This window comes from Lactuca sativa, chromosome 8 (genome assembly GCF_002870075.4).
Source record: "Lactuca sativa cultivar Salinas chromosome 8, Lsat_Salinas_v11, whole genome shotgun sequence".
Classification (NCBI taxonomy): Eukaryota; Viridiplantae; Streptophyta; class Magnoliopsida; order Asterales; family Asteraceae; genus Lactuca; species Lactuca sativa.
In genome coordinates this window covers 107,660,068-107,673,249 of record NC_056630.2, presented here as the reverse complement: position 1 = coordinate 107,673,249, position 13,182 = coordinate 107,660,068, and the positions used below count along the sequence as shown (strand labels likewise).

Below are 13,182 nucleotides of genomic sequence, written 5' to 3'. Positions count from 1 at the left end.
TCATCTAACAAACGTCATATAACAAAAAACTAGTAAATAACAAAAGTCATATTCAATATCCAAATATCATCCAAAGTAACAAAAGTCACATAAAAAAAGTCATATTCAATATCCAAATATCATCAAAAGTAACCAAAGTACACATCATCCAAAGGTAACTAAAAGTCATGCAACAAAAATCTAGAAAACATCATCAAAGGTAACCATACTTCCTACCCGCACCCATTACCCATGACTCACAACTAGTATGTGAAAGTTGTAACCAAACTTTCCTAACATTGGCACTTTCACCAAATAGCAAAAGAGCGGTCTTGTGTCTTTCATCTTCTTCTCCCCATTCCATTTTGTTAAATTTCTCCATACATGCATCAACATCCTTATCCATTTCACTTTTTTCAATTCTTTCATTTTTTTCCACTAACGACCTTGCAAGCTTGACAATCTCATCCTCAACTTCTAATGCCCTTGCATCTCTTTTTTTTTCCACCAACTCTTTTGTTTCCACCAACTTCCTTATTTTTTGAACGCCCCGAAGATTCTTCACTTGCACCTACGTGTTGTGTTGAGGTTTCCATTGGAACATCATCATCAAAATCATGGGCACTAAAGTCTTCTACAGGACGAGGGAGTATAGAAGATGGCCCCCAACTTTGAAAGCCGGTTGAGGTCGAGCCTTCAAATAGTTGGGTGTAAAGATCAGGGAACATCAGAGGTTTCGTTTTTAATGACATCACGAACTTGTTCAACTGTTTACAATTTTTGTAAATATTAGTATTTGTTATAAAAATAATCATACTAGTATTTGTTATAAAAAGTATTACCTTTCTCTCTTCCTTCCATTGTTCATCGGTCAAATTAAATTTACTTTTTATAGGATCATATATATTGCCGGTTTTGTTTTTCAGTTTCACCCAAGCAACATATTTTGATTTGTAGTAGTCAAAGTGGTTTCTCATTTGCTTCTGATCAACCTCTTTACCATGCTCGTTTATCAATTTTTTGCGTATTGTCTTCCATGAACTTGCCTTAAGCCTAGAACCCTCACGACCATGAGTGGTTAGTTCATGGATACATGCATCAAGAAAGGTTTTATCCTCACTCTCGGTCCAAACCAACATCCTAAAACATAAATAACAAGCTAACATAAATATCTAAACTTAAAACAATTCTATACCAATGAGATCAACATAATCCTAAATAACAATAGCATAATCAAAGTCAACAACTTTTTGATTTAATAGCTTATACATATACAATTTGAGATTTCATAATATTAGAATATAAGAGTATACAAAAAAATAATTTGATTTCATAACATTGAAGCATAGATTATATACAAAAGAGATTCTAATTTCATAACATTTCCCAAGCATAAATAACAAAAATTCATGTTGAAACAAGAATATAAGATTATATAAAATAATTTTTGATTTCATAACATTGAAGCATAGATTACATACAAAAAAAAATTGATTTCATAACATTTAAGGAAATTAGAAAATGTTAAGAAAAAGGAGTTTATGTTGAAACAGGAACCAATTCTTAATTAATTTCTCATTTAAATAACAAAAATTCTTAAACCCATCACAATTCTAATTAATTTGTCATTTAAATAACAAAAATTCTAATGGAAACTTGGGGTGAATAGCATAACAGATACATGTTTCTAGAGCCAAAGTCCAAAATGCTTAAGAACTATTTATTTGGGAACGAAGACATTGATTTTGATCACAATCAGTTCCTTCTTTGGAACCATTATCCATAAGGTATTTGTTATATCACAAGCATTTTCTGATTTTCTAAACTATTTAAGAGATTTTTGGATTTCATAGCTTACCTGTGTTGAAGATTCTACCCGGAGAATATGGGACGATTCTGGCCGAAAAAGATGGACGGAGCTTGGACGGGAGGAGGGCAGATTTCCGGCTGAAGGAAGAAGACAGCGACCGAAGGAAAAAAGTGGCGATCTTGCGGTGATTGAATCTGCTGAAGGGAAAAAGAATAGATGAGGCTGCCGTTTTTTTTTTCTAGGTCACGAAGGAAGAATAGATTGGGGGTAAGGAGGTCTTTTTTCCGGTCAGATGGACCTTGCAAGCTGACCTATTCAGCCCATTCACCCATACATGCTGACCGAATCAGCACACATCAAACAGCATCCCGGCTGACCGAGTCAGCCAAAATCGTTGCCGGTCAGACGGGTTTCAAACGGAGCCTTAGTGTTGTGCCACTCAACACATTCGCAACAGTTTTTAAGTTAGAAGTTTTTTAAAAAAACAAAACATACACAACATGAAGTGATTAGAAATGGTTTTTCTAAATAAACAAAAAAACACCTTAGAGTCTTAGCCACCATTCCGAAGTAGTGTTCATATTTCGACCTTTTATTTTTACAAAGATATCCTTTTTTTTTTTTTTGGGATTCCGAATGATACATTTTGAAATGCTTAATGTCACTGTTTTTTTTAATAAAATGTCTAATTTTATATACTAATATCGTATATAGTTCACATTACTATGTTTTGTTCAATTTTTTGTTAAATTTAAGTAAAAAAACAATTTTTTTCTCGAAATTCCGAAATTGTTTTTGAAAATCCAAAGGTTTTTTGTTTTACCGAAATCCGAAATTTTAGTTCAGAATCGAAAATGTTTTTCTGGAATCCGAAAAGTCGTTCCGGAATCAGTAAAAAAATGTTTTTTCTTGGTCCCGAATATCCAATCCAAATTAAATAGTAATTTTTGTTATTTTTTTATTTTTTTAAATACGTATTAAAAAGTGATAAGTTTACTTAGTTTCTTTAAGAAAAGAAAAATCCAGATGCCTGAACCGATTAAGTGAAACTTATGTCTAAGAATCATCGGTTAAGGAGTTTAGAATTAGGCCAAGAACCAATTAAAGGTTTGGTTAGGCCCATTATTGTGTCCTCTATGTAGGGATTAGATTTAGAACCGGAAAACCGGACCGGAACCAGAATCGGACTGGAACCGGAACCGTTAGAACCGGCATATATAGAACCAGTTCCGGTTTCGGGTTTAAAAATGGGTTTATCCGGGTTCCGGGTAATCCGGGTTTGGGTCCATTGGGTCCGGGTAAACCGGGTCTAAAAACCGGAATCGGTTTTTGGAATCGGAACCACTTTTAGGGCCCGAACCGGTTTTTTGTGAAGCGTTTAAAAGATGCATATCTCATTTGTTTCATCACGGATTGATATACGGTTTTTTCCAATATGTAGTTTAGAGTTTGTACATGATTTTAGACTATAAATTTGCCATTTTTAGTTTTATATTCATCGACTTACAGTCCCCCAACCGGAACATGCATATCTAATTCGTTTGAAGTCGGATTGACGTGTGTTTTTTTCCAACTTGTAGTTTACAGTTTGTACATGATTTTAGACTATAATTTTGTCATTTTTGGTTTAACATTCAAAGATTTACAGTCCTCCGAAGTCAAGATATCAAAACTGAAAATTTTCAACTTTTCAGCTATTTGTTTTTGTACTTTGTATTATGTGAAAATGTTAACACATGCATATCACATTCGTTTAAAGTCGGATTAACATGCGGTTTTTTCTAGAGTTTATTTTAGAGTTTGTACATGATTTTAGACTATATTTTTGTTAATTTTGGTTTTATATTCAGTGAGTTACAATCCCCTAAAGTCGGGATATTAATATGAAAATTTTCAAAGTTCAACCCACTAAGTAGTAAGTAATTACCAAAAAATTCCGGTTTTTCCGGGTTTTCCGATTCTAAACCCACTTTATCCGGTTCCAACCTACCCACTTTGATGTTTTCGGGTTTTCCGGTTCTAGACCCACTTTACCCGGAACCAACCGGAACCGGTTTGTATATACCGGTCCAGTTTCTGGTTCTACAAAATCCTGTTAACCGGTTCCGGGTCCGGGTCCATCCGGTCCGAGTTTGGACCCACTTTCATCCCTACCTCTATGATCGATTAGTGTTTAAAATGAGCCTAGTTCATTGTTTTACCATTGATAATCTTAAACCGATCTTTTTTACGTCAAGAGCTTCATATTTTTTATCCTCCACCATATTTCATGTAATAACTAACTTAAATATCTAGTCACACCAAGCGGACAACATTATTAATTCTACTACAAGTCTCGTTTAGCTTTGGACTTACTTAGGTGCTTTTTGCTTTTTCGAAACGAAAACGGTTGAAGTCTGTGGAACACATCTGAAACCCTCTGTAGTAGAATATGTGATCCAAACGGCTGCAACCTGTAACAAGAAGTTTGTTTTTTAACCTCTGTAGTCTGTTACAATAAACTGATATTCACTATACAATGGTTAAAAATAAATATAAGTAAAAATTTTATTTAGTTTAATCATATACAAATCAAATATAAAGATCAATGTGATCATATGATTTTTAAAGAGGTTTATATAAAAGAATTAAAAATAATATTTGTTAAATAACAATAAATAAAATTGTTAATTTAGCTAAAAACATGTTCATTTTTGTTTAAAATTTTGAAGACGATTATTTTTCTGGTAAACTTCAATAAATTTGGTAATTTTAATGATTAAATTTATAATTGATTATTATTTGATTATAGACAATATAACACAAAAAATATTTATATGAAATTTAACAAACAATTTTGAAATTATGTAAAATATACTCCAAATGTTTACATATTCTTCAAATATTATTACAATAATAAACATCTTGTTGGAAAAAAAAAATAAAACAAATCTAAGTTGAATAATATAACTTAAAGTAACTGATGAGTGGTTTGAAGATGATGATTTAGTGATATGTCACACAACACATGTACAACAGTTTTTAAGTTAGAAGTTTTCCAAAAAACAAAACCTGCACAACATGAAGTGATCAGAAATGGTTATTCTAAAAAAACAAACAACACCTTAGTATCTTAGTCACACATCTTCCTACATTTTCCGCAACTCTTATTTTTTTAATCTTATTTGTAATTCTTATAATATATCCAAGAGTACCATTTACCTTTTTTAAAAATTTGTTTTAAAAATTGATATTCAATTAGAAATAATACATAATCACATTTGGATAAGAGTGTTTGTTTGAATGGATCAGTTTGATCTGATCCAATCAAATAATATCTTAGAAATAATACACATTTTGGTTTATAGCTCTAGACGTAGACACTTATCTTCCCAATCCCTTCATTTTTTTTTAATATTGAAATATATATAAATATATCAATATTATACTCTATTTAGGGAATTAAAAGCTAAGAGTTTTTTTTTTAATTTTTTAATTTTTTAATATATATATATATATATATATATATATATATATATATATATATGAGATTTAATTAAAAATTAAGAAAAAACATACAATGTATTAACCTTATGCGGGGTTCAACATGTGCGAAGCTTGTATAGGGAAAGGGATATATATATATACTAGGCGAATCCCCGCGCGTTGTGCGAGAATAGAATTATATAGTTAAAATAATAACTTTTACCAAATTATTATTTAATATTTCTACTTTGAAACAAAATTTTAGTAGTAAAGAAAACATATAGCTAACATATTAGTTTTATTAAAAATTATAGTTTAACTTTTAAGTCATTGTGATATATATAATTATTTGATCATTTTATAAACCGTTTAAAATTGTGTAAATTATATATCAAATGAATGATAATATAACGGATAACAAAACGTATGAACAAAAATATGAACTGCAACTTTTAGTAACATAAAAATAGAAAAACATCTATTATAACATTTGTATTAAAATATATATATATATATATATATATATATATATATATATATATATATATATATATATATATATATATATATATATATATATATATATATATATATACAACGAATAATAAAAAAAATATGAAAAATAAACATTATAAGTTTTAATAACATAAAAACACTAAAACATCTATTATAACATTTATATTAACTCTTCATATTTAAATCATAAATCTCTTCAAATACATTAATGTTTTTAATGAGCAAAACTTTACAACCTTATAAAAGAAAGGAAAATAAAAAGTTATTAGTGATTACTAATTAATAATCATAAGTTAAAAACTCTTGAGTTTTAACTAATAAATATACATAAATTAGAAAACTATTGAGTTGTAGTGTGAGTTTCAAATGAATTGGGTACCTGGAAATGTATATTTATTATTATTATTATTATTATTATTATTATTATTATTATTATTATTATTATTATTATTATTATATTCTTCTAAATAATTGGTTTTGATGCATCATTTTAATCCCTTCAATTATTAAACATAAAGATATTTAATTATAAATTTATAACATACATAGGTGCATATACATGTTAAACAAATCACATAATATATATATATATATATATATATATATATATATATATATATATATATATATATATATATATATATTCATAAATGCCATATGTAATTCTTGTCGTAGTAATATGGATAAATTACTTTTATATGAAGAACATATCATAATAAGTCTATCATAATTACATATCAAAGGTTCAAAATTATGTTATCTTTTAAATATTGTCTTTTAAATATGTTGTGTAGGATAACCCAACAAAAAAAATAATAGAAAATAAACATAATTAAAATAGAAAAACTACAATCAAATAAATAAGAGCATGGGGTGGTTGAATATATATAAATAAATATTTTACATAAAGATACATTTAAATCAAAAGAAAAAACTAACATTCTTCAACTTTGCTAAAACAAAAAAACCTATATCCATTTTATGAATCTTCTTTCTTCATTTAACACCATACAACCATAGAAACCTGATGACAATTCTTCACTAACCTGAAATCAAAATATTTTTTTTGAAAAAGAAGAATCAGAAAGATATTCCAAGCAAAACATTGATCTTTGGAGAGTCACATTCAAGATTGAGTAATACACACAAATCACATATAAAGATTAAATGAGAAACTGAATATAAAGAAAGAATAGAAAAGCTTCATTTGTTTTGGTTGAAAGAAAAAAATATTACAATTACCATAGATGCGGCATAACCCATTTCTTCAAATCATCATATTTAGATCGTGAATGCATCAACTCTATGAAAACTTTTGAATCACAATATCTTCAAATCCTTCTTACATGTAAGATTTTATATAACACAAAAGACATAAAAAGATTAGCCTTTTTATAGTAAACTTTTCACTAAATGCTAATTAAACATAATATAAGTTATAAAACTTTTGAGTGTTAAATCATAATTACGAAAACTTTTGAGTTGCATTAGTTAAAAAACGGGGTTTCAAATGAATGTGGTTTGAGAAAGTTAAAAAATGGGGTTTCAAATGAATGTGGTTTGAGAAAGTTAAAAAATGGGGTTTCAAATGCATGAGATTTAAGAAAAAATGCTAGCTTTATATATATATACATATATATATATATATATATATATATATATATATATATATATATATATAGAGAGAGAGAGAGAGAGAGATAGGTTCAAATGTTTTCAACAAATAGTGTATGCCTAAAGGCACCAATGAGAATTCAAGAAATAATAAGGAAATCATTTAATTGAAATCCTACAATCATTTAATAAATAAATCAATAAAGGGTATTTTGGACCTTTTGTACTTTTAATTAAGGAAATCATTTAATTGAAATCCTACAATCATACATACTTATAAAGCTAGCATTTTTTCTTGAATCTCATGCATTTGAAACTCCCATTCATTTTTCCTTTAACCACATTCATTTGAAACTCCCATGACTTTTCAATTTCTTTCTAATAATGATTATAAGTTGGTTAATAAGCTTAAATAAATATAAAACCTAAAGTGTAATCATATATAAACTAAATTTCAATATTAAAAGAATATATTTTCGTCTACTTATGAAGTTATGTTTTTAACATTTAACATATTATACTTAATTTATTAGGTTTAATATGTTGTTGTATGTAAATCATTATCATTTTAAAGCTACAACTTTTGAACAATTTGTATAAAACACTTAAATTATTATTTTAAATATAACCTTACAAGATCAAATTTAAGTATAAATTTTAGTTTAACTTAAACAACCTAAAGAATATTTTGTAAATAGTTAAAAGTGATAAATTGTAGTGTCTTTCTAATAATGGTTATAAGTTGGCTAATAAGGTTAAATAAGTATCAAACCTAAAGTGTAATCATAAATAAACTAAATTTCAATATTAAATCTACTTAGAAAGTTTTTTCTTTAACTTTTAACATATTATACTTAATTTATTAGATTTAATATGTTGTTATATGTAAATCATTCTCAATTTAAAGCTACAACTTTTGAACAGTTTCGACAAAATACTTAAATTGTTAATTTAAATATAACATTCCAAAATCAACTTCAATATAAATTTCAGTTCCACTTAAAAACTGAAAGAATATTTTGTAAATAGTTAAAAATGAAAAATTGTAGTGCTAAATGCAAAAACTAAATTGTAGTATCACTTTAACTAAAATATTTCCTAAAGATAATCTTATAATCGTTAAAAGTTTTCAAATAAGTAACTTAAAATAACTTACAATAATAATAGTTAAAAATAACCCTATATAAATAATTATATTGTTACCTTTAAAATAAAAAAAAATTGTTTGATGTTTTAAATAATTACAATGATAGAAATTAAAATGTTAATCAAATAAATTTAAAAAAAATAATTAATAATAACAACAACTATAAATAACATTAAACTATATATTATATTTAATTTTATTCATGAATAACCCACGGGTAGAGACCAATCAAAAGATTGAGATTATGCGGTTTTAATAGATGTATATATATTATCATATAATTCAAATTAATCAATATATTATATCAATTTAGTATACGAATTATTATATCAAATTTAATAACCACATAATTGCTATATCTAACAAAACATATATTGGTAAATATTTTAGCTATATATATGTTTCTGCGCAACGCGCGGGCATACGCCTAGTTATGGAAATAAAGTAAATATATTTGACCTAGTTCTTTACCTTCGTTTCATGCCATCATTTCCGTCTGGTGTCATCGATTTGAAGAGGAAGGGGTTAAATTTGAAGACAGGGGATGATTTAGTATCAATTATATGTTTATTACATTTTGTAGATCATCTTTCCCCTTCGTCTCCTCCGCCCTTTTCTCCCACAATGTCTCTTTCACCACCACACATTTCTCCAATCTTAATCTTAAATCCTAAAAACTAAACAATCGAAGAACCTTAACTGTATCCACTCTAGGAGCCGACACATTTGACGGAACAACACTGGCAGTCATTGGAGGTGGCTCGGTCGCAGCAATCGTCGTCGTAATTTCACTCGCAGACCCCAAGAAGCGCTGACAGTTGCAGGCAGAGGAGGTTGGCGGTCAGTTTCACGTTTCATCGAGATCGGGATCTTTCTTTCCAGGCTATTTGTTAAAGAAGTCCATCAGGTTCACTTTTCCTTATTTACCCTTCGTTATCTCCTGCTGCATCTAACTATAAACGAAATATTGTATCTCTACTTGCTGTTTGTAGATCTTGTAACAAATTGGAAGCATTTCTGAAAAAGATATACATTCATTACTTGTTCTCTGTTGATTCATTGAATCTAAATTTCAACAACTTTTAATTGTTTTAACCCAGTGTACGCAATCAATTTTTTTTAGTTATCGATGTTTTAATCGGCGACGCGATGTTGTAGATATGTTACTGTAATGAGATATGTGTATGTATATTTGGTTCATATTGAATAATTCCATAACATTTTGATCTTGATAATTTGTTGAAGTACATGAAAATATTTTCTTTTAGATCTTAATACGGTTGTAGATTTGATTAATGTTTTTGAGCTCTCATATTATTACTTCTGTTATCTGAATTTGAAGCTGATTGATGCTTCTTTAAAGCTACAAGAAAAAAATTGACCCTAGTTTCTTTATCTCTTGTTTATAGTAAGCAATGACGATTCCAAAGCTTTATAATAAGATCTTCAAGAAAAGGGTCAAGAAGTTCAAGAGGCCACACAGTGATTGGAAAATCTGTGTCAAGGTACATAATCTATCTCTATAATCTTCTCATTATCATTGAATCAACCTGTTTATTTGCTCAAATCGTGTTTATAGTAGAATTGGTTTCCATTCTTGTTATTGGTCTCAATTCTAGAATGGAATATCGAATTCTAATTTTATAATAGAATTGGTTTCCATTCTTGTTTATAATAGAATTGGTTTCCATTCATGTTTATAATAGAATTGGTTTCCATTCTAGAATGGAATATCGAATTCTAATTTTTTCAAAATAGAATGTTGAATTCCTTGTCAACTTAAGCAGTGAATTACCGTAACTAATTCTGTCAGAATAAAATTGGTTTCCATTCTTGTTATTGGTCTCGATTCTTATAGAATGAAATCCTAAATAATAAAACATTACATTCTTTCAGAATAATATACATTGCAGGTTTAGGGATGATTGTTAATGTTGGTTTGTAGAAACTATAGTTATATTCTATTTGAATGTATATCACATTCTATCAGAATTTATTGTTTTATTCTATTTAATGCACTAAAATTTTTAATATTTGAATGTTGATTATGTTTTCTTTGTGAATTTAGGTTTTGAAGAGGTTGTTATTAACATGGAAAATGAAGAAAACATGGAGAACAATATTGTATTCTAGCAGAATGTATTCTTTCAGAATTTATAAATTGTTATTCTTTCGGAATGTATTAGTGTTTTTGTTAGATTTTGCGGGGTTTTTTTTTTCTTTTTTAAATATTTTTAGTTTTAATCTTTAAGAATAAATGTAATCCTTAAACCATTATTAGTCATAATTTTTTTAGAATGAATGTAATATTTGTTTATAGTTTTTTTCTTTACGGATGAATGTAAATAGTGATTCGTAAAGAATAAAATTTGTATTCTTTAGAAAATGTTATTCTTAATAATATGTTGTATAATTGTTTAAGTATGTTTAATATAGAAAGTATCTTGAATTAAACAATATTCTGCCAGAATAAAACAGCAAATTTATTTATTAGTTTATTGTTGACTTTTTGTTATTCTGACAGAATAAAGTCGGTTATTATTAAAAATAATATTAAATTTTAATTAGAATTAATTTAAAAAATTCAGATTTTTTAAAAGTAAGGGAATTAATGTTCCCTTAAAATCCGAAAATTTCCTTTTTTAAAGTAGGTTAATTGACCAAAATACCCTTTTGCTGAAAATTGTGTGATTATATAATACATGCTACCCTATTGTAATATCATAGACCCTCAGTTCATGACTGTTGATTCTATTCATCCGGTGGTCCAGATCTGTGCATTCTGGCACACAATAGTTAGTAAACACAAAATAACCTAAGCCTATATATATATATACATATATATATATATATATATATATATATATATATATATAAGATTCCTAATGATACTAATACTAAACTATATAGAAAATAATTATTAAGGAGCTATACACTATGATGTATGACTTTCTTTCTAATGAATGTCTAAGATTTGGCAAAAGATACCAAATCAACTTTATTAACAACTATAGCCATTGTAATTATATTTTATATGTTAAAACATAATTGTGAAAATATTGTTGAAATTTTCAAATATAAAGTTGAGATAAAATCCGGTAATACCATCTAAAGCCTTAGTGATAATAAAGGATGAATCAAACTTTACATGATATAGTATATTTTTTAATCGGTAGAAATTATCTTTCTTTATTATTTTGGGATTGTGATTTAATTACTAATCAATTGTACTTTGAATACAAACATCAACTAATAAGTATACAAAACAATTTATAATATTTAGTATAGAAAAGCTTCATCGTTATCTTACTTAATGTTTTATGGATTTTAAGCCTATGTTAAACTAAAGCTTCTAAACCCAAAATCTAATAATTACATATTTGTAGAATATTCTAAATAAGTATCTAGATTATTATATACAAACCCACCCATAATAAGTTTACCTATTCCTCTGAAAGCTAAGCCAGCAGAAAACAAGCTTCTAATGACAAAAAAGTGGGAGGCACATGGAACTTGAAGCAACTCAAGAACCATAACCCGATGTAGCATAAGATGGCACTAGTTTTAACAATAAATTGTTAAACTTGAATAATAGCTATTCATAAACACAAACAATTCGTATTGATGGTAAAAATCATCTATGGCTTAAGAAATAAGGAATATCTCATTGACGAGTTCTTCTTGATGGTTTCTAGCAAATCCATCATCTACCAAAATGCCATATCAGATCTTGTATCAGATCTTGAATCTAATTAATGACTAAGAACCATGAACATTGAGATGTAATCCATGTATAATAATCAAGTATAGGTTTGATTAATCTTACTCCCTATATAAAGGCTAAAAGGAATAAGTGATTCTTTTAGAAAGAATACATACATGGACATTTATACACATTTAGCAAGACTTGTTATAAAAGGATTTTCTCATACTCGTTTCTTTGACTAGGGTCCTTATCATACTCATGACATTGACTATAATGAAACCTTTTCACAAGTAACTATGATTAGATCAACAAGAATATTATTTACTATAACTACATATTCTTAATATGAGATATGAAAAATTGATTAAAAAACTGTTTTTATTAATAGACACCTACTTGAAGATGTTTATATACCATAGCCTAAATGTTTTCTTAATCCTAGTTATCCTAACAAAATATGTGAGCCATTAAGATCCATTTGTGGATACAAAGAAAACATCACAAGGTTAGAATCCTTATTTTAATAGATAAATACAAGGTGTGCTTTTATATCAAAATGAAGATAACATTTTTATTTACTAAGAAATAGTTGGATGATAGTGATATTCCTAATCTTGTATGAGTGAGACATACTTAATCATTTGAAATTACATTTCAACTATGCAAGTTCGTTTCACCTTGACTTGGAAAGTGTTTCTAAAATGAAAGACTTAGGAAAGACAAGATACATTCATGGAATGTAAAATCTATAGAGATGGATGAAGATTAATGTTAAAGTTTTAAAGTCTCTATCCATAAATTGACAACAACTTGAAAGAGATCAAGATATAATATTCCTTTGGAGGATTCTTGGCATTGTCACACATCACCATTTTGAGCTAGCCTTAAAAGGACCTAACACATAAGTTTGAGCAAAATGAAATGATTTATATTCAGTTTTCTTGG

The 13,182-nt window shown here is 27.5% G+C and overlaps 1 protein-coding gene across 1 annotated transcript; it reads right to left on the bottom strand.

Moving 5' to 3' along the window:
• Window positions 1-90: 90 nt before the first annotated feature.
• On the bottom strand, window positions 91-2,059 carry LOC111880222 (L10-interacting MYB domain-containing protein). The gene is made up of 3 exons (XM_023876631.3): window positions 1,838-2,059; window positions 822-1,119; window positions 91-746 (listed from the first exon to the last, which is right to left on the bottom strand). Exons 2-3 carry the CDS (start codon window positions 1,116-1,118, stop codon window positions 450-452), a joined length of 594 nt encoding a protein of 197 aa, XP_023732399.1. The 5' UTR covers window position 1,119; window positions 1,838-2,059; the 3' UTR covers window positions 91-449.
• Between the last annotated feature and the right edge of the window lie 11,123 nt (window positions 2,060-13,182).

What these genes read in the sequence shown, in the direction of transcription:
- LOC111880222 (XM_023876631.3), bottom strand. Translation starts at nt 1,118, where the DNA reads ATGTTGGTTTGGACCGAGAGTGAGGATAAAACCTTTCTTGATGCATGT. An exon ending in AATGGAAGGAAGAGAGAAAG is followed by an intron (nt 747 to 821) that starts GTAATACTTTTT and finishes AATTGTAAACAG; the next exon opens with TTGAACAAGTTCGTGATGTC.